Raw genomic sequence first — 20,518 nt, 5'->3', positions numbered from 1 at the left:
AAGTGTCTTCATCTTCGCTGTCGTCCAGAATATGTTCTTGATGAAGGTTTGGACATCATAATACCACTGCCCGGGACAGAACGAAGTCCGGTTGCGCCGGTAGAGCAGGCAGAGTAAGTGTGCGGCTGCCGAGAGCATTGTCAACTGTTCTGACAACGACAAGGTGGGCGTTATGAACGGCTCGACAAGGTAGCCCGCGAACGTCCCAAGCAGAACAAGTGGACGATTCTCAACTTCTTGGGCGAAGTTGTCCGCTTTTGCAAGGCTCTTGAGCGATTGGAGCAATGCAACCGCGACGGGGACATTCTGGTGATCTTTGTGGTCGAAGAGGGAGGTAAGCTTCGAGTCCTTGTATCCCAGGACAGCCGTTAATTTCTGTCTGAGTAGCACAGGTGTTACATGATAGTCTGCAACGAGGACACCTGCAGTGCCGCGGAGAAGGGTTGCAAAGTCTAGCATGGTGACGGTCAGTCCAGCTGTAACCGAGTGAGATAGGAAGCACTCACTCTTGAACTTGTGTTTGTAGTCTATGGTCATTGTACGACCTTTACTCCCGCATTGCATGTTCATGCGGTGAAGAGATGAGAGGAGCCGGTACAGCGCGCCCATAGTGTTTGGAGACAGTCTCTCCGCCATCAAGACGCGATGAAGAGCCCTACGGCGTGTTGCATCCCCGTCAGAACCTACACACCAGAGTTCGCCATAGCGCTCCTCATACGTCTGCTCCGATTCCGCAGGCTTCCCGCTTTCCCAAGCATCAATGGCAAGGTGAATCCATTCGGCTTGCTTGACGTCACGCTCAGTCTTGTTCGTGCCAGATATCATGATCGGGAACGCGGTGTAGTCGTCGTAGCCAAATGCGGCAAGGCCCATCATAGTCGCTTCCTTTGCGACAGCCAGAGACCCGTCCTCGAGCGCATCAGCCGCAGCTTCTAGGTTCTCCAAGGTGAGAACACCGAGATCCACTTCATGTGCCGTCTCGCGAGCCATTCCAAGGACCGCATCACGCCGACCGTCATAACGCGGTCGCTCTTCAAGGGCAAGCTCGTCGACCATTATTTGGAACCCACGTCGCCGTTGACGAGACACGGTTTGCGACTCGCTGGAACGACTTTCCCACAAGACGCCTGCACTGTCAAGAGCACCAAGATTATGCAAAAACTCCGCAAGGATGGGGAAGCCAATGCATGCCTCAATGAGCAGAACTAGTGAGTGTGTACGTGTAGTCGAGATTGCTGGGAGCTGCAGGGCATCGGCCACTGCAAACTGCAGCTTGGGTCCACCGAGAGCGCCGGTCAGACGCATGAGGTCGTAATGCTTCCGCGTGAAGCTCTTGACGTTGTACAGTCCAAGTGTTGCACGAACCATGCGGTTGCAAATCTCGGAGACGCTGCGATGGTTGTTGATGGCAACACGGACAACACGGTCTGCGCCCTCAACGTCCCCGCTGGCAATCAGACCCTTGAAACGTTCGTAGTCGGACAAGCGGTCCGTTGTTCTGTCGTACTGACGCACAAGGTTCAGATTCTAATGAAGACGAGAGACGTCAGACGTCGTTGAAGCTAAGTATCATCAAGTCACATACCTGTAGCTTCATCTCGTTCTGTTGGTCGTTCTTCCGGTCCATTGCATCGGCCAGCTGATCGAAGTTATAGTACCGCCAGTTCAGTTTCGTTGGAATGGCCTGACTTGCGCGCTCGCGCATGTTTACAACAGTTGAACTTTCGTTCAAGCTTGCACACTGCGTGCATGGCTGTCCAGACGTGTTTGGGACGCAATGGCAAGATCGACTGCGGACATAGATTGTCCCGTTCTGGTGATCCCAGTATTCCAGCATGTATGGCAGGTGATTGAAGGCATGTAAGTGAAAGGGATAGGTCCTCTCGATAGGTGACGGCCACTGAAGACGACTCCCTGGACAGATGGTACGCTCCCTGAACATCGCTGCAATCTCGCACTCCAAGTCGTCAGGGCTTGCTTGAGCTGCATGACTCAAATCGCCGGATGCAGATGCTCTCGGGCTCGGGTTCGGTCCTGGCGTAGTACGGAGAAGAGTCGGTGCGGCGCTGGAGCCGGTAGGAGCACCTTCATTCGTCTGCGTCGGACGTTTGAACATGTCCAGAAGACTCCGCTGCGTTCGTTGCTTCTCCTGCTTTGCAACAGCAGCAAGGCAGGATGCACTGCTAAGATGCGCATTGTAAGCGTGAAGGGTCTTGCCATGACCTAGGTTGACTGCGGTCTTGCAGAGTGTACACCGTTTGTAGCGGATCCACGTGTTCGACTTTCCGGGTACGGGAGGCTCCCAGTACACCCCATCAGGACCGGTTTCCGCTTCTCCGGGTAGCTGTGATACGTCGGAAACTGGTGTCGTCGCTTGTAAAGTCTCCATGCTTGGGATCGAGCTAGGATCAACGAGCACCGATGGCTCGGCGCTGGCACGAGCCGGCGTGTTCGCCTCGCTCCGTTGGAACAGCACGTCTGTGTCTTCAGATCCTTGAGGAGACTCGGATGGAGAATGTGTGATGACAGGTTCGTGATCCTGTGACGTGTTCGCCATGGTAGTACGTGCCCTTTTGCCATCGCTGGCGGCTCCAGCCACCGTCACTGAGGCGCTCTCAGTGTCATCACTGACAGCTCTACTGGCCGCTGTCAACGGGAAGTGTGCGCCTACGTCGTCTCCCTGAAGGGACACCAAATGGTCGGAGCCATTGCCAAGAGGAGACTCTCGCACAGAGGAGGATTGTTGCGCCATCACCGTGACACTGCTCACTTCCTCTGTGTCTTGGTTACGACGGCGAGTATTCTGGTGCTCCAGAATGCTAACAAGATAATGTGAGCGAAGTAGTCAGTCTCATAGTAGGAGCAATAACATACGGCATTTGCATGAGGTTCTCAAGAGCCCTCTGCTTCGAGATAGGTAGGAGTTCCTGCCCTTGTTGGTATGATGAGTCTTGATGAACAAAGTCGTGCAGAGCCAACAGAACGAAGACACCGCAAGACCATCCGTCCGACTGCTGGTGCTGCGCCAGCGGGGAAATGACGTGCAAGCTCCAACTGTCATCGATCGACAAGAATGTCGCGCGGTTGATGTACTCAAGGATTCTATTCACGACACCGAATAGTAGCTGCAGGTGTGTCGGTCATTAGCGGTGCACGAGCGAGGCGTTACTACTCACCGGTTTGGCCCATGAGACTGACTTCGACTCTGGCATACTATCATAGATAGCAGCAGACCGCCGACCAAAGTCTACGGAACCAAGCACCCAGTGTGAGGGCACTCCGCCGCACATTGGTATAGCCCATCGCCCTCTTGCACGTATAGTTTCCTTGCCTCCCTGTATTGCTTTCAGTTACAGATGTTTGTACAGACATGGAAGACGTACCGCGGCTTGCATATGGCCTACAAACGTACCCGCCGAAGGCCCTTCGCACTGTGATCCCTCGACGATTGCAGGTACCCATGAAGAGAAAACACAGAAATCGTGGCTTTCAGAGATTGCACAGTCCTGCAGGAAGGCGCCATATACGTTGATAGTCGTTCCCGGGACTTTCTGTTGTGCGGTTGGCAACAGAGGCCTGAGATCTTGTGATGTAAATTGAATAGCTCGAACAACACGGATATGCGAGTCCAATGACGAGTCGGACTCGAGTGAATCCGCCATAGTAGTAGCCTAGCTCGACGGTTGATGTAGAGTAGAGAGACGTGGCGCCGGGACCGCGCTACAGCGTAGCAATACCGCTGAGCGCTGCGGTTCGTGGCTCGTGGTCCGCTACGCTACCCATTATAGACTAGTGCTGTGGGGCCGGCGTGGCTATGTTTCAGCCATGGGCGCGGTCGCACCTGTAGTGCCAGTCCGACTCTGAACGGTTGGATGTAATTGATTGCGGTCATATCAAACGAGTACAAATATGAACAGTAAACTGCGAGACGTGCGCTTACCCGCAATTCTCCATGTCGGAGGGATGTAGCGGGCTCGAGCACGGGTGGGATTGCCACAAGCGTTGTCGTGCGATGCGATCTGAACCCTCGGCAGACCTCGGTCCGGTTCGGCGCTTGACCTCACCTGCCTTATAGGGGAGGGTTGCCGCTTATTCGTAGCTATTGGCAGGTTTTTTCGTCGGACGCAGACCAAGGGCTGACCACCCCCCCTCCCCCGGGGGCATTGTGTACCCGATCTGCCGATCTGCCGCCCCTTGGTTCCAACTGATGTAGATGTATTGAGTACCAATTCAGCCGACCTTGCGGCTCTGTGACTCAACCGGGCTAACAATGGGATCATATCATGAGCCCATCCATCCAGATCCCACAACGGTTACACGAGCATGATCGTGATACTGCACTCACCTCACACTTCCAGAAAAGGGCAAGTAGAACTACCATCCGACCGGCACCAACCCGTCGGACTCGGATACGCAGTCACGCTCGTGCGCCTCCCCAGTGGTCCTCCCAACCCTCCGCAGATCCTGTTCCGCCGTCGAACTAGGGATGAACTTACTGGTCCCTGCGCAAGCCGACAACGCGTTCGCGGCATGCTCGATGTAGTGATGAGTCCCCCTGCAGAGCTAGACCATATACAGCAGTTAGGGCACACCAGAACGTCGTGCGACTGATCCGCTCGCGATCGTGCACCACGACGCTACCGCGCGTCCGCGTCCAAGTGAGTGCGAAGACGCCCATCTGTTATGTAACTTACACATCTGCGCGCTGCGGGGTTGGATGCAAGTTCGTGGCGTGACGGGAATGGAAGCGGGTCGAGGTGCGTCACTGGCAGTGGGAGATCCGGGACGCAGATGGGGATGGCGCGCGTGTCTGCACTGGGTGCGAAGTGCACGGTGAGTAAGTAAGGGACGGAGAAGAGAAGATAGCAGGGACGAACGGTCGGCGTGAGACGGTTTGGACGCAACCGGCATCCGGGGCCACGCATCTTCTCGACGTCGAGCTGAGTCTGCCGACTGAATGGAGGGCGGACGGATGAATACACGGACATTGGGACCATCCCAGTCTGAGCAAAGTCTATCATCGCCACATGTCAAGGGTGTATTGAGTACGGAGTACTCGTGAACAGAGCTTGATCACAGGCCTAGGTGCATACAGATAAGACCTGGACTCAGAGAAGTGAGCGCATATAGCCAGAACGACCCGGGAGATTCACTCACAACGAATCCGATATCAAGCACTCACCATTGCGGTCATTCACATGCGAAGGAAGGTAGGTGCACGTTTGAGGGACCGGCCGGGCCCTCACCAACAGTCTTAGGCTGAGTCTGTCGAGTGAAGATCGATGCGGTCCGATGCAAACCGAGTATGAATAGGTCAATGAGCTCGATATCAGAGCCTAGAGCCCCGCAGGCTTCATTTCCGACCTTCGCCGTCGCGGCCGCTTTCATCTCGGACTCGGAGTTGGCCTCGGAGCTCGGAGAGTGAGGGTCCTACATAAACGCGGTGTGCGGATGAACGTCGCTCTGGCCCCGCCAACATGCTGATACTATCGGGAGTGCATTATAATGCATAACCACGATTCTTCCCCCCTTCTGCGGCTAAGGCCACTTAGCCCACTTCGGTGCATGAGCAAACCTTTGCTGGGGGTGTCTGCGAACAGGGCAACTGCCCAAGCAGGGCTACCTTAGGATCATCATCATGATAATCTCGCGTCTCGCTGGGCGTAGTTTACCCGTTTCCGAGCCAAGTGTCCAACATGAACGCAAAGTGGCAGCTGTGGACCGTGCCGCAGGCTGACCGGTGGTCTGACGGTGAACTCACAATGCGAGCGATAGGGCTGCATCAGGGGCCGTGAGTGCTCACACGAGGCTCTCCACTCATATGTAGGCGAACACATGTCAGCTCTTCGATATATGTAAGGGGAGATTGAGCGGGATCCTCACCAGTTCAAAGAATGCGAAGGTGATTCACAGCACCCGCGGCGAAACATATATAGCGAGGGAAGTAGCCTGTTCAACGGCGCAAAACTCCGGTGCGAGAAGTGAAACAATTCGTGCGTTCTCGACTTCAGCCGCGCGTATTTCAGCGTGGGTACGGGAACGTTAGTCTCATCGTCATAGCCACGATGCGAAGTCAGTACGGGTACAGATTGTGGAGTATCTATATCGCGGTGTCCAGCTTCGGCCGCTTTTCGAGCACCTTGTCCACGATCCCAAACTCGAACGCTTCCTGTGCTGCGCTCGATGGTCAGCAAGATGTACTTAGGATGCCGAGCACCAATCACCCACCTGTCATGAAGTAATCCCTCTCTAATGCAAGCTCTGAGGTTGGTGGGAACGGCAATTCAGTCTATACTTCACTGTGAAAAGGTTATGAATGGCACGTACCGAAGCGCTTGACGCCTTCGTCGACACTCTCGCCCTCCTTGTTGCAGTGCCTCTGATAGATGCGCGTGAGCTGCTCTCGCACGCGGAGAATCTCCTTGGCGTGGATGGCGATGTCGGAAGCCTGACCAGAAGCCCCACCCGAAGGTTCTATGCACAGTGTGTCAGAGAACGTACCCAGTGACCGTCATGCCACCGTGAGTACGTACGGTGAATCATGATGGTAGAGTTCGGGAGGGCATGTCGCTTGCCCCTCTCTCCCGCGGCCAGAAGGAGGGAACCCATCGAACACGCTTGACCAACGCAGTACGTGTGGATGGGCGAGGAAACGTACTGCAGTCACGCGCACATTCAATCACAGTTTCACGGACTTCTGTGAGGAGGGGAACTACTGCACCTGCATCTACATCTGCATGGATTAGCGATACGTATGACTGCGTAATGTACTATGCTTACTGTGTCATAGATAGCGAGTCCGGCGGTGACGCTCCCACCTGGGGAGTTGATGTACAAGTGAATTGGCTTCGACGTTTCTTCTGCCTCGAGGAAGAGCAATTGCGCGACGGTCAGCGCAGAGTCGTTGTCCCGTATCTGTTTGCACCCGTTAATAGTGATCCCCAAACAGTAGACGAGACAGCTCACTGGACCGTACAACATGATAACACGTTCTCTGAGCAATCTCGAGAAAATGTCATAGCTCCGCTCTCCTCTGCCCTTCAACGCGGATCCTCAGCTATTAGCTTCAGCCGCCTCTTTTATCATTTGCTTACCGTCTGTTCAATCACTATCGGCACCAGGTTCGATAAGATAGCAGGCGGTGAAGACCAGTCTGCAGCGAGCGGTCGGTGGACGTGCCGTCTTGCCATGTCCAACCGCGGGCTTGTGCGCATGGCGCACAGCAGGGACGATGCACTGTTTAGAATTCGAGTTGTCGCCATTTTGTTTGGCCCGGCTGCGAGTGCAACACAGCGTAATCAAAGCCCTGGCAGTGGAGGTCGTCCAAGAGGTCGTCCGCGCTCGGCAACGCGCTGTGGCGGCCTGTGGCGGCCACGTCCGCGTCCACGTGATTGACGCGTTTCGTCGGGCTCGCCGTCTTTCTGACGAGTTCATCCTGTCTAGCCAGTCCGTCGACGGCAGCGACGCCCGCGACACGATATTCTGCTACGACGACTCTTCCTGGGAGACACGGCCACGACGTTCACGAACTTGCCACCGCTGCGTAACGCTCCTCGAGATGGCGTCGCGCTATCGAACCACAGCCAGGTCGACTGAGACTCCGATGGACTTTGAGTTCACCTCTCGACCAAGCAGCTTCACGAAGCCCGCATGGGCATCAGAAAACGAAGATCCAAGCACACCTCGGAAACGTGAGTAATCGCTTGCTATTATTGAGGCTCAAGAGAGCCTACGCAAAGATCGCAACCTGTCTGTATTGCCAGCTTGACCGACGCTCTGCCCGGTTCTCTCGTCGCCAGAGACGTTTGTCGTGCGATGAAGTGTGCTTGTCTTCTCTTTACGTCTCAAACTTATGCTTGTATCACTGCAGGACCGTTCACAGATGATAACCCGCCTGCCCCAGCCTTCCCCACACCATCGCATGTCGACTCTTTCCCATCCTTCGGGCACAACACAAACGTACCGTTCTTGTTCAATGAGCCTATTCCTCAGACACCACATACTCCGGCGTGGACACCACCTCCGAACTTCTCCCCCACCAAGGCCTTCCCTCAGCCGGAGATCAAGGATGTGGATATGGCCGACTCCAGCCCCATCAGGCTCGGGGAACAATTACTTCAGAAGGGGGACGAGAAGGAAGGCGAGGGAGAGCGAGCTGTAGCATTGGGTGCCGTTCGGCGCGTGTATCGGTCGCGACAAAGGGCACGGGAGCGCAGTAGAGCCCGGCGAGGCAAGAGTCGGGGCTTGGATCAGGAAGGGAGCGACGTTACCGACGAAAGTGACGACGACGAGCGAGGGGTCGTTACACAAAGCACCTCAAACCATTACACGCTCAATATGCCCGGCCCTGCTCCCCCGCAATCCGACCTGCCCTACGTGCTGCTTGGCTATTTACAGTTCTTCTTCAACCTCTCCCTCATCCTAGTGTTCCTCTATCTCCTCGTCCAATTCATACTCACAGTACAACGGGACGTGGAGCAGAGAATATCAGAGTACTCCATGGGTGAGTCAATCAGTGGCTTCCCGCTCTGCCTCGTGTCGACCTCTGTCCAGAGATCGTACAAGAAATCGCGCAATGCGCGTTGCAGCATAAGGCGAATCTCTGCGCCTCAAGGCCCATCCCTGCAATGTCGCATCAATGTTCAGTATGGGAAACATGCATGAATCGCGATCCATCCAAGGTCGGCAGGGCGCGCGTCGGTGCAGAGCTCATAGCTGAGGTCGTTAATGGCTTTGTCGAGCCTATAAGCTGGAAGACCCTCGTGCGTAATTTCAGTAGTCTTCCGAGCCACAGCGGACTGACCTCGTATGTATCAGATATTCACTCTCACTTCGCTCGCGTTCCTCACCGTGTTCATCAACGCGCTTCTGTCACTCTACCGCGCGCGTATCAACCCTGCGACACATCCGCCACCCGCGCACCCACCGATGCCCACCTTCCCAATCGCGCCCCCTGTGGCGTACCCGCAACCACATCACTATCTGTCGCCTCCGCCGGAATGGAGCAAGTCATGGTCTGCCGCTCAAGACGACGTGCCTCAAACGCCGAGTAGGAGACGCCGCCTGGAAGGTGGTCTAGCGGAGAAAATCCGTTAGGAGGCTCAGAGGCAATGGCGTTTTAGCATTATTAGTTGGCACAGGATGGGTTTCCCGATGACACAGGCTTCTTGTTTTCCGTCTTCATTAACATCTTCATTTATGAGGCAGGATATTATATCACAACCATGTGAGTATCGCTGCGGCCTCGTTCCTTACGGCGTGGTGACTAATCTCGTTCGCAGGTTTCCATAGCCATGCCTATGCAATATACAAATACAGCAGTACCGGCGATGTCCGGTAGCTTGGCTGACAGCGTCCTACGCGGTAATCAATCTGGTGTCGTCTGGCAAGCCTGCTTATTCCCTTATTCCCTTGGTCGACTAGGGTCCTACTGCGCAAATGACGTTCAGCGCTCACCGGTAAGCTTCACATAGGTGTCAACGATGTGTGGCCCTGGAGTTCTGTCCACCCAAGCCACGCTATGACAGCCTGGGATCGGCAATTGGACTTCACGGAGCTAAGGGTGGAGTCTCATATTCTGCTCGCCTAATCGCTTGCTAATGGGTGTCTTGTTCCTCGAGTGACGATTGGAGAACCATGCCACGCACCAATGATTGTCCAAAGGGCTTGCTAATTCAAGACGTGATAATGGTAAGCCTTCAGGCGGTACGGCCATTAGGAACAAGGGTACGTGTGAGAGATGTTCGTGACGAGCTAATACCGTCGAGCAGCGTGGACCTCGCTCATCGGATCTGAGTACGTGGGTGAACTTAACGTCTGTTGCGGCAAACGTTGGTCAAACGTTGCGAACGGCGTATGGGCCACTCAGAATTGGACTAGTGCACATGAATGAGAGCATGGTTGACCCGAGGTTGGTCCTCCGAAGCCTTTGTAGATATTGATTACGCTCAATGTCTCCACAGTGCGGGATCCAGATCAGAGCAAAGAACACAAAACAGAAGGTAACTTACCGCGGACCTTGCCTATCCAGTGCGGCAGACGGTCAGAGGTTCGTGGTCGAATTGAAAAATCACAACAATTTGACCATCGCATTCAAGGTCCGATTCCTGGCAAAGACAGATCTAGAGCACTGCAGTGAATAGCTTCATGGCAAACGTCATTGCGAATGGGGTCTAGCCTCCTTCCGTGCGGTGACACGGTGGTCGAGGCGTGCTGCCTCCATGCCAATGTTGAGGTATTTCACAATAGTTAACACGGCTTTTCAGAGATCTCACGCAAGAATAGGCTAGGGCCTACAGTATCCGAACGATGGTTGATAGCCGTACGTGGTGCCTCCTATCCCTTATTACAGTTCTTCTTGCTTCACACGTGTCGTAAGTGTCTATCCATCAGAGCATTTGGGGAAACTCATGTTCATCGCCTTCTGGTCACGTTGTCAGAACTACCCATCTCGTCAGTCCGTCATGGAAGATCTTGGCAAAAGAGCCGGTGAGATTTGTAATGTACATCGCTCTTCGCGAAGCTCATTGGTATCGTAGATGCAGTTCCCCTCCGGGCCCGGGACGCCCAGCGAAGCTCATTCGCGCACGGCCGCCAGGAGCAGCATTTCCCCAGGTGGTAATCAACTCTCAATGACTCCGGCCCTTTGAGCATACCCACATGTTTTATGAATCCAGGCTACAGGAACCGTGCCAACGTGGGGACAGATAAGATCTCACATTCAAAACCAATCCCGCGGCTTCCATGTTCAAGCAGATGGTTCTGTCGGTTTTCAGTGTCACCGCTGCTTCTCTGTTTAGACCCATGCTGCTGTGCCATTCAGTGCATACCGCATTGACTGATGTGCGTCTGCCTCAATGACAGGTGCTCCTAAGGCACCAAAGGTTGACACTTGTCGACGGACCTGTCCGAATGTGACCGGATGACCTCCCGGCAAATGTCAAGGCTATGGTCCCTCCAAGTGTAGAAGGTCTGTTCCTATATTTCCCATTCAAATTTGCAGCATTCAGCCTATCAAATGATGCTCACAGAACTCAGAAGGCACCGCGGTTGCTCGCGCGAGGAGCCGTAACATGCCGTAACATGCTGTAAGCTTCGAATCGCCGTAGGTTATCTGGCAACCCCCGGGTCTTTGGACACCACGCGTGCATGACAAGGTGACCAAGAGCCACTCGTAGGAGTCGCTTAGACTAGCACAGAGTGTGGTGCCTCTTCGTTCAGCGATCCACCGCGTCTTCTGAACCGAAGGGCATTCAAGTACAAGTTAAGCCTGAGGATGTGTGCAGTGATGCGCTACAGGCTTCGGAGGTCACTGGGTTCGCTGACCCTTACTTCGCGTCGTCATGAGCAGTCCCGGTCTGCTGCTATGACGAACCTAACTTCTCGGGACAGACAGTGTTGTGACCTACCCACATCCGTACAGCAACCAAGATGCTTCTGCGTTGCTCCTTCTAGTGAGTGTCCGGCTCATTGCTCAAACTGCCCACTCTTCCTTACCTCCATTTGACAGAGCGCTCCGGTGTATGTCAACACTGCCCCCTGCACAACGGCCTCTCGGGTCCCCCAGAATGCGGCCAGATCGGTATGTCTGATTCAAAGCCCGCGAACAGTTCTGACCGCGCCCGTCGAGTATGATTTAGAATGTCTATAGCTCGTCATATCGGCGTAATGGTGGCTACCGGCGGCCTGCCCTCCGGCGCCGTCACCGTATCTCGATTGTCGATGTTCCCCGTCACGGTCTGGAGCCTCGGGGCATCGAGTGTTTTGGTCGTCCGTGATGCGTTGATACATGATTAGCGCGAACATTGAACAGTCTGCAAACGTCCATCTCGAGGGGCAGCTCCGCGGACAGGTGACAGAAGTGGCTTTCAATGGTGATGGGCTCATATCGCGATCCTAAACCTGTCGTTCAGTCAACATTACCCCGGGCCCCTCGTTGGCTGTGCGTACAAGCATGGTACAATTGATCCAGGCCAGTCATTGAACATTTCGACAACAAGCTGCAGCGCTCCACTACGCCGACTTCATCGAGTGATTAGAGGTATGGCCCGGACGAAATAAGGCTGTTTTCTGCCTGCCTGCTTGATTGCGAAGTCACTATGGCTACAACCCGTCCAGTGCGCCTCGAATTTATGCCACCCGTAAGTTACATCCACTATCGGTACGTTGTCAACTGAGATCATAGCTTGACTATAGGTCCGTAGCCACTGCTTATGCTAGACAGCGATGCTAGCCAGTTCCGCGCGCGTCAGTTACATCAAGCTGATGTTCCTACGAATCCCAAAGTAGGTGTCTGCCTATGCCGGAGATGGCAGTACACGTATGACAACCACCTACTGTCAGGAGGTGTTCGGATTGATGGAATCTCATTGCAGACCTTACTAACGTCTGGCTGTTCGCAGCTGGAAGACGTGCTGTCTCGTTTGCGTTCGCCCTGACAGTTTGTCCCGAGGTGCTTAGGCAGAGGCAGTAGCTCAGCAAGTAATTTGTATATTAGACACAGGGTGAGCTCCTTGTGGTATGGACGGTCTTGCATGCAACCAATTCTCAACGACCGCCATTGTGTCCTTCAAGCTTCAAGCTTCAAGGATGAACCTGTATTGATGCCCACCCATAGAGAACGCTCACGAGCCATAGTCGATATGTTACGAGAACAGGCAAGTAGCTCTACCCTCAAATGTTGGCAGCGGTGGTAGGCGATTTCTTTGGAAAATCCGAAATTGTATCGTGGTTCAACGCCACAGCCTCACCGCAGCTGCCGAACGCAGGCGTCGATGCATTTAGAGTGGCCTTGCCGGAAACTTATCGGGCTCTTTCAACGTTGGACTGAGTCTACGTCGACGATCTCGGTATGAGATGAACTCAATGGCTGGTAAACCTGCTAGGCTGACAGGTCCTTTGTAGGGGAATTGGCGTCTTCAATCACAGCATACGTTTGAGACATCCTGTGCTCACAGGAACATACATGGGCCACAGCGTATACATGACATGCAGGGGGAAGAACATGACGACGAACTACATTGTCTCGACGCAGTTATCCGGGAGTCAATCTCCTCAGACATTCATGCAGCCTTGCCCTTCGGTTTCTGACCGTAGTAATATCTGGTCCTCCCGATACCCATGAACCAGGCGAGTCTACGAGCGTCGTATTAGTGATGAACAGGAAACGATACAGTAGCCTTACCGCCCACTAAGGAGTACAATCACGAACGAGATGTTCCCGTGCGTCGTCGCGTTCCAAGCCAACGGGTTGTACTTCAGATCATCGGGAAGCCCAATCCAAGACCAGATCATACTGGGAGTAGCGTTTTAGCATGGCAGCGGATACAGGCAATTGTGCCTTACTGGGTGACCTTGAAACACAACGGAGTTAGTTCAAACGCGATGGGCATAGCGTCTTGCCGTTGAACTCACATCTGCAAGAGCCAATGCAGTGAAACTTGCGCCAAGAATGCGCTCCTGGGCAATCGCGTTGTTAGGCAAAGCGTCTCTGACGGCTCGGAACACGAAGCTAGAGATTAGGCCGAGCAAGAGGTAGCCTAGTCGCTCCGCGACATCTCAGCGTTCACTATCGTGCGTGAGGTAGAGATGTGCTTACAGTTTCCGAGTTGCCAGATCGCCATCCTTGTCCGGGCGTCCAGAAACCCAGTAGGAGGCGGAGGATCCGCTGAGGGTATGAGCCCGTGGTGGAACCACTCCGCTCCCGGGAAGAACCAGGCAAGCACAGACGGCAGGATTGTCGAGGCTGTAGCATACCTACTATGAGTACCGTCAAGATGACAAACATGGGTCCTATAAGACGCATACTTGGCTCGATATACAAGTACATGAGCTTGTAGAAGCCCGGCAAGGCAGGGAAGTCAGACATTGTGTTTGAGTTGGTGAATAACTTGCGACCTTGCTTGCCCGTCGCGGGCGTCGTCCACTAGTCGTATGTACGCCCTTCAGTCGCCTGGAGACGGATCTGCACACTTGCAAGGCAGTGTGTGAATGTCCGTTGCTGCATGAGAAGCTATGAGAAGATCGTGTCGCGGTCACGCAAGCGCTCCGCCTCCTCCTGGTCCTCCTCCTCCTTTTGCTCTTCTTTCTGACCAATATGTCCTGCTTCTCGCTATCGCCTGGTCCCTACCATTCTGGCGCAGACAGTCCTGGGTCGTCCGTGTTCGACCTTCCTACGCAGTCAGGCCGTAACGAGCGGCCTACACCGACCAGCGGCACTGCGCCCGAAGACTCGTTTTGCGACAATTCGAGCCAGAGGGTAGCAACACCCTCGTTTCTGGTGATATCAGGAGGAACAGGATGCAACTCGATATGTTCTGCCTTCGGAAACGCGTGCTATGCGTTGCCCGTCTCAGACGACGGAGGTTCGTCCAGTGAAATCATACGCGTCTTGGGGGGTCCATCTATCGGTACGCCCATTTCTACGTCACATCCGCGATAGTTGTTGAGAGGAAGGTTCAGGCGATATACGATCGCGTCTTGTACGCTTGATACCTCCTGCACCGAAGACATCATCATTGGACCGTATCCGTAACCTTCTCGAATACAGGTTATCCGCAGAACGCTCTGAGCGTGAAGCCCGCGACGAATGGAGGGACATTGTCGAGGGTCGAAGCCCCCTGTGGTCTGGCATACCCAACGACAGGAAGGAAATGATCAGAGGTGGGCTATACTATCAGTGTGCCCAACCACGTGAATCCAGATACTGGTTGTCAGGCTTCCTGGTACACTTCGAGAGTGAGGTGCTGAAGCGAGCACATAAGAACTTCTCTTTCGTCAACGGGAGGTATTGCGCATCTCACGTAGCCAGAACAAGTAGGCTAAGCAGACCTAATAGCATCGGCAATTACTTCCTGTCCGCCGCCCAGATCTTCTTCCGCTCGCTTCCCTCAGCCATCTTCCTGTTCTCTTCCATAACGAATAGCCAGGTGGGTCTGAGAGCCACGACATGCGCCTCGTTTGAATCTCATTTCTAGCGCAGGCGAACATCATTCCCGTCATCGTCACGAACCATACCGTGACGATCGCCGCAGAACTAGTCAGACTCCCCTCTTCTGTAGTGCCGCCTCACTGACATGACACTCCTTTCTCCTCTTTTCTAACCGTCGATTCCCAAAGGAGAACGGCGGCAGACTCGTTGGGCAGTGCGAGATCTCCCACCCTGTGGTGCGTCCCCCGAGCATCAGCGTCCTCGGCGCGGAAGAGCACGACGCGGACCCACTGTCTCCCGTGGACGGCCTGGACGGCGTCGCTTCCCCCAGGGGCAATGTGATGTTCCAGGCGCAGGACAAGGGGGAGTATCAGCCCCTTGCTGCACGAATAACCAGTGAGGTCTTCTTCATACGGGCGACGAAGCGAGCGACTGATGGGTTGAGTGCAGAGCTATACTACATCAACGCGTACGGTAGCGAGATTCACCCAACGCCCAACCCTGAGTACATAACGAACATGTCGTTGAACGATGTGTTGGTGTACTCATGTGGATCATTATGGACGAGGTGCGTTCCGTTGAACTATGGCAATGGGCACTGACGGATCCCATGAATGCCCAGTATCATCCCGTGCTTAGCCCTGAAAGGAGTTGCGAGTGCCATCGCACGGTCAAGATCTCTGCGTGCCAAGGTCCTCCTGTGTCAGTTGTTTTCATGTGCGCTGTCAGCGTCCCCCCTAACATGAATCGCCAAGTGAACTCGAAGAACGACCGAGAAACAGATGGCTACACAGCCGTCGACTACATCAAGTGAGTTCATCAACGCCTCGTCCGCTGATCGCTCAGACCTTTCGTCTTGCCGCAGGACAATCGCACGGACACTGAACCAGTCCCATCACTCCCCGACATACGGCGGCTTGGGTAGGGTAGACACCACCTACCCAGTCTCCGCGTTCATCACACACCTCGTCTACCTCCAGGGCACGACCGTCGAAGTGAACGAGGCACTAATCACCGTACGTGTTGGACTCGTGTATTTGTTATTTTTGATACGACATTACATGCACAGGCATTGGGAGTCGAGTGTGTTCAGGCCAAGGGCACACTGGACGAAAAGTCCGGCGTCCCACAGTTCGACGCGGATTGCGTTCGTGACGCCATGCGTCGTATCATAGCGGAGACGGAGGTTCGTGAATGAACGCGTCTCACTGTAATCGGACTATTCCCTCGAACTACCTCGAATTACCTTCATTCATGGACTGAATACACCTATGTAAGCCTAGACCATGTAGAAGATACAATTGTGGAAAACAAGAAACATTACAGAGACACTCGAGGTCAGAGCGCAATCTCGACATCCAACCGCGCGAGATACGAATACACGTCGGGGGACAGCCGATACTTCAGCGTGCCCGCAAATATCATCAGCGACCTCGACTTCTTCCGTAGCGCTGCATAGGTCTACAGAGCGGGTGAGCTCTAAGCAACGCTGGTAAGGCGAGTGATGCTTACCACCTGGCGAGTCGCCTCGGCCATGAGCGACGCCTTGACCTTTTGGTGGACGCTGGCTAGTGTATCCATGGTGAGCGTAAGGAAGGTCTGCAGGTTCCGTTGGAGTGCCTCTGGGAGGTCGCGGAACTCTTCTGCGCGCCGCTGGATCTTCGCGACGTCCCCGTCCATAGGTATGAGGTCCGTCGACTCCATCATCTGTAATATCCACGTCAGTGTGCGATCGCGTGCGTCTGAATCTAGGACCCACCTCGAGCGCAAGCTCGACTCTCCCGCTCTCCTTCGCCTCCATCGCCTCCCTCACCCTCAGCAACCGGATAACCGCATCCCTCTCCTTGCCCACCGCCCTGTTCGTGCGCTCATAATGCCTCAGGATATCAGCCGCGGTCCGTTCGATCGTGCGCGCCTTCTCGTCGCCGCTCGGCTGGGCGATGGTGTTGCCCAGGGCCTGCGCGAGGCACGCGATGACGGTCGTGTAGTCGCCCGCGAGGTTGTAGAGCTTGATCGCCTCGGGCGCGCGGTCGTTCTCCTCCGAGTGCTGGGCGGCGCGCAGGAGGATCTGATCGTTGTAATCTTGGCTATTATCGAGCTTGAGGAGGGATGCACCTTGCTCAATGAGCCCGCTCTGCGTCGGGCTTTAGCAAAGACAGGGTATGACCATTGTAGAGGATACATACGAAACGTGTGCCGTCAGGCCGGAACCCTCCGACGAGCTCTTCCCAAGCAGCACCGGTGTTCGCGAGGACAATGATACGGCGGACGAGCTCCCATGCAGCTTCGAGTTGCTCCTTGCCAACTCCACCGCCCTGGTCCGCACTGAGGGTGGCGCAGTAGACGTACTGCAGCGCTTCCCTTGCGTCCATCTTGACGAAGGTACGGACATAGCGCCAGATGAGAGTTGACAAGCTCAAGGCCGGCGGTGACGTTGGGGAGAGTGATACTGTGGTTGACCGTCAGCCGTGTGTTCGTACAGGGCGAATGTGGAAAACAAGCTCACGAGGAGTCATATCAGACGTCTCAGCCCGAGAAGGAACGCGCAAAAGCCCGTGGTACGCCAGAGCAATAGCGAGGTGGACAGCTTCCACTTCAGTCTCTTGATGATCCCATAATGCAGCGACAGCCTGTCGATAGTTAGCTCGTTTTGCTCCGGAAGGAAGCGTCTGAGGCACATACCCTCTCGAACTGACCGCACATGAGCAACACGCCAGCCCACACTCCTCGCCTGGCACCTTTCTGGCCAGGGACACCGTCAAAATGACGTTCGCCATAGCTCAGGAGTACCTCCGCGAGACCGCGCAGCCCGCCATGTTCCTCTTCGTCGACCTATATGCATTGGCACGCATACAGTCAGTATATCACCAGGACTGAGGTGTATACACCCACCATGCAGAGCTGGAACCAGAGCCAGTCCTCCGTCGTGACGGTGACGTTCTGCACGCTTCGTCGCGCAGGGTCAATCTTGCCCATCAGCTTGTAGAGCGCGAGCTTGAACGGGTCCGCTGTGGACGAATGCAGCATGTGCGCGTTGAAGGCCGCATGTACCTGGTCTCGGTGAGGCTTCGGCAGCCTGCGAATCGAGAGAGCGTGAGTTGAAGCACATGAAGTTGACTGCAAGAGCACGTACTTTCGCTCGGGCGAATCAAGCCATGCCCTGAAGTGGCTGATGAAGCCCGCTTCACGGTGCTCGATCGCTTGTTGGTACCGCAGAGCTTCTACCAGGGCATCTTGTGGGTTTCCGGTACGCACGAGATAGAACAGTTTCGCCCACAATGGCTGGCCTGCGATTAACTGTGTAGGCTGCAGTTAGCCTTAATTCCCCATGGAAAACATTACTATAGTCATACCTCGACGCGGTCTTCCCATTCGCCGTTCCTGTAATGCCGGACAAGCACGAACGCCCGAACCTTATTCGAGAGGCTTGGATCACCACCCAGCCTCGCCTCAATAGGCCGAGCCTGCAGCGTCCTGTCCAAGACATCCCAATACTGCTCCTCGAGCGCCTCCCTTGCGCCTCGCGCAATCTGCTTGCGCAATTCAACAGCTTCACGGGATTCGGGGTCACCGACGTATACCCGCGCATACTTGCGTTCGAAGAGGGGAGCGTTGAGTATATGCGCGCCGGCGTGCTCGAGAGGCGGGAGTGCGGGGGGCTCCGCGGTAATTTTGGTGAGTACGTGGAAGTTTTGGGTGAGCTGGAAGGAGCGGGGCTGAACTGCAGATGAGGCGGTGGATACGGCACACCAGGGTAGAAGGACCTACGTCGTTGTTTACAGCGTTGGAGGCTGCACAGAGAGCGTGTACGATGGGATAGGACGTTCCGCGTAACCTCGCGTTATTGAGCTCAGATACAGCGCGGTCATAGGCCATCATCTTGTTCTGCATCTGCAAACTTGGGGCGGGGCCGACGCTCGCCTGGCAGGAAGTCAAGCGGAGGAAGACATCCGACACATATGCACTCACCGACAGCAAACTCTTCCCGTGCATGCTCTTCTTCAGTTCCGCCACTGCCATGTTCTCCCCGCCAACACGGCCACCCAGCTGCTCGAACACCCGCTTCTTCCGCACTTCCCAGTCGCGCTGCTGCCGCTCCTCCAGTACACGGTAGAACTCTTCCTGCGTCTCCTTCCGTCCCTCCTCAATCGTAGAGATCAGGTTCTGCTCGTGCGCGTGGCGGAGGTAGCCGGCCACATCCGTGTCTTGAAGAGCCTGAAGCGGGGTGAAGGTTGTTGTCGTATTGAGGTGTGCTATAGAGCTGGCAAGGCCGGGTGCATCGACGCGTGCCTGAGCAAGGAGATAGTTCCTGCAGGCGACCGTCAATGTCTCGTAGTATACCGATCAGGCAAGCAGTACTTACGCGCGGTCATTATCTGTTGATGTCCCGGGCTGACGAGACACAAGACGACGTGACTGTGCCTCAATCTGATCCAAAGAAAGGTGCACAGACGGGAGGTCTGGCCGCGCGAGATGCGAAGTGAGAGCCTTCGACGCGGTCAAAAGGGCAGACAAGTCGGACATCGTGCGCTCGTTCAGCGTCGTTCAGAGTCGTGTCAAATTATCAGGTCCAGAAGCCGTTCAAAATGGCATGAAGAGGTGGGGATGCTGGAGAACTCTTGGACCGAGCTTGCGAGGGACTGTGGTATGTAGTACAAGGGCAGCCGCTCGCGTCTGTTCGACGCGTCGTAGTGCACGTGCCTTTTGTGAGTGCCACTCGCGCGACTTGCGCAGGGCAGTCCTCAACTCCTTGAACTCGAACAGCCTCAGGCTGGGATTTGCTACGGCTTCGACTCTCGAGCAATCTACCTACGCAATGCCCGCACCCCCCTTTTTATCTGTGATAGCGGACAATTCGTCTACAGGGCATCAGGACCAGTTGCGATGATGCTACTACGCTTCTCGACGCTGCTCCGAACTGGCATTTGCGGGTAAGTTCCGCCGGCGGCGTCGGATTCGGCGAGTACTCAATGTTCAGTCGACAACGACATCCTAATTGACAGAGTTGGCATTCATGACCGGCGGGCACCCGTGCCTTCAAATTTGATTTTTTGAAGCCGCATGTGTACGTTGTTCTATATGCCAGTGTGTGTCCTCTTGTTCCTTCCTGCGTCCTTTGCGGTCAATATACAATCCTAACTAACCAGACGAATGTTACAGTGACGTCCTTGAATCCAGATACGCGAGGCTTTTAAGGCTGACTTCGTCGTGAAGTGATTCGGAAAAGCCCGCTTGAACACTCCATGACACTTTGACAACAGGGGCCACAGAGGCATACAGGCAGGCAGACTAAGTTCGCACCTCAGACTGCCTCTCAAAGTGAGATAACCACGTCGACATCCCCTTTGACCAATGTCGTGACTCATGCGACATCAATATCGTGCACGCCTTCCCGCTGCTCTCTTGTGGTGATGGGCGGCATGATACAGTTGTGGTCCCGCGGGCGGATATGGGAAAGAAGGTGTCGTTGTCTCGCATGGACGAGTGTACCGCATACGCAACTCATTAAAGTCATATGTGTAGGGGCACCAATGCATGCAGCAGAAATGCTTAGATTCATTCATTGTGGAAACACGCTGGTCTACTGGG

General features: G+C 54.8%; 7 protein-coding genes across 7 annotated transcripts; 3 read left to right on the top strand and 4 right to left on the bottom strand.

Annotated features, from left to right (window-relative positions):
• Window positions 1–1,518, bottom strand: C8Q71DRAFT_682204 (uncharacterized protein; the record flags this gene model as incomplete). The annotated part of the gene is made up of 2 exons (XM_047919761.1): window positions 1–452; window positions 507–1,518. Coding segments are annotated over 2 exons (1,464 nt in total), but the record flags the coding sequence as incomplete, so codon positions are not given.
• Window positions 1,519–6,032: 4,514 nt separating this feature from the next.
• C8Q71DRAFT_759658 (Clp protease-domain-containing protein) lies at window positions 6,033–7,337 on the bottom strand. Its single transcript, XM_047923800.1, has 7 exons — window positions 7,095–7,337; window positions 6,967–7,038; window positions 6,781–6,915; window positions 6,534–6,657; window positions 6,328–6,474; window positions 6,229–6,261; window positions 6,033–6,174 (listed from the first exon to the last, which is right to left on the bottom strand). Exons 1-7 carry the CDS (start codon window positions 7,260–7,262, stop codon window positions 6,101–6,103), a joined length of 753 nt encoding a protein of 250 aa, XP_047779003.1. The 5' UTR covers window positions 7,263–7,337; the 3' UTR covers window positions 6,033–6,100.
• A 266-nt stretch (window positions 7,338–7,603) lies between these two features.
• On the top strand, window positions 7,604–9,096 carry C8Q71DRAFT_857970 (Di-sulfide bridge nucleocytoplasmic transport domain-containing protein; the record flags this gene model as incomplete). The annotated part of the gene is made up of 4 exons (XM_047927459.1): window positions 7,604–7,691; window positions 7,871–8,503; window positions 8,554–8,762; window positions 8,818–9,096. The coding sequence occupies 4 exons, from the start codon at window positions 7,604–7,606 to the stop codon at window positions 9,094–9,096; spliced, it is 1,209 nt and encodes a 402-aa protein (XP_047779002.1).
• Window positions 9,097–10,162: 1,066 nt separating this feature from the next.
• C8Q71DRAFT_58215 (uncharacterized protein) lies at window positions 10,163–11,225 on the top strand. The gene is made up of 6 exons (XM_047919504.1): window positions 10,163–10,234; window positions 10,290–10,373; window positions 10,440–10,488; window positions 10,539–10,617; window positions 10,677–10,969; window positions 11,031–11,225. The coding sequence occupies exons 1-5, from the start codon at window positions 10,221–10,223 to the stop codon at window positions 10,835–10,837; spliced, it is 387 nt and encodes a 128-aa protein (XP_047779001.1). The 5' UTR covers window positions 10,163–10,220; the 3' UTR covers window positions 10,838–10,969; window positions 11,031–11,225.
• A 1,504-nt stretch (window positions 11,226–12,729) lies between these two features.
• Window positions 12,730–14,019, bottom strand: C8Q71DRAFT_759635 (uncharacterized protein). The gene is made up of 7 exons (XM_047923799.1): window positions 13,807–14,019; window positions 13,598–13,744; window positions 13,414–13,538; window positions 13,345–13,352; window positions 13,184–13,294; window positions 12,905–13,134; window positions 12,730–12,849 (listed from the first exon to the last, which is right to left on the bottom strand). Exons 1-6 carry the CDS (start codon window positions 13,865–13,867, stop codon window positions 13,062–13,064), a joined length of 525 nt encoding a protein of 174 aa, XP_047779000.1. The 5' UTR covers window positions 13,868–14,019; the 3' UTR covers window positions 12,730–12,849; window positions 12,905–13,061.
• A 76-nt stretch (window positions 14,020–14,095) lies between these two features.
• Window positions 14,096–16,270, top strand: C8Q71DRAFT_867773 (UPF0052-domain-containing protein; the record flags this gene model as incomplete). The annotated part of the gene is made up of 11 exons (XM_047928299.1): window positions 14,096–14,408; window positions 14,461–14,661; window positions 14,716–14,785; window positions 14,837–14,927; window positions 14,981–15,037; window positions 15,118–15,325; window positions 15,380–15,497; window positions 15,552–15,631; window positions 15,685–15,739; window positions 15,795–15,945; window positions 15,999–16,270. The coding sequence occupies 11 exons, from the start codon at window positions 14,096–14,098 to the stop codon at window positions 16,125–16,127; spliced, it is 1,473 nt and encodes a 490-aa protein (XP_047778999.1). The 3' UTR covers window positions 16,128–16,270.
• Window positions 15,936–19,588, bottom strand: C8Q71DRAFT_759622 (nucleoporin-interacting protein NIC96). Its single transcript, XM_047923798.1, has 12 exons — window positions 19,293–19,588; window positions 18,899–19,238; window positions 18,698–18,850; window positions 18,283–18,645; window positions 18,063–18,226; window positions 17,822–18,005; window positions 17,612–17,761; window positions 17,436–17,559; window positions 17,116–17,378; window positions 16,689–17,063; window positions 16,442–16,636; window positions 15,936–16,390 (listed from the first exon to the last, which is right to left on the bottom strand). The coding sequence occupies exons 1-12, from the start codon at window positions 19,451–19,453 to the stop codon at window positions 16,268–16,270; spliced, it is 2,595 nt and encodes an 864-aa protein (XP_047778998.1). The 5' UTR covers window positions 19,454–19,588; the 3' UTR covers window positions 15,936–16,267.
• Between the last annotated feature and the right edge of the window lie 930 nt (window positions 19,589–20,518).

The sequence above is a fragment of the Rhodofomes roseus genome (assembly GCF_022264815.1).
Source record: "Rhodofomes roseus strain CIRM-BRFM 1785 chromosome Unknown C8Q71scaffold_10, whole genome shotgun sequence".
NCBI classification, from domain to species: domain Eukaryota; kingdom Fungi; phylum Basidiomycota; class Agaricomycetes; order Polyporales; family Fomitopsidaceae; genus Rhodofomes; species Rhodofomes roseus.
Note: the sequence above shows the minus strand (reverse complement) of the source record. Positions and strands in the feature narration are given on the sequence as shown.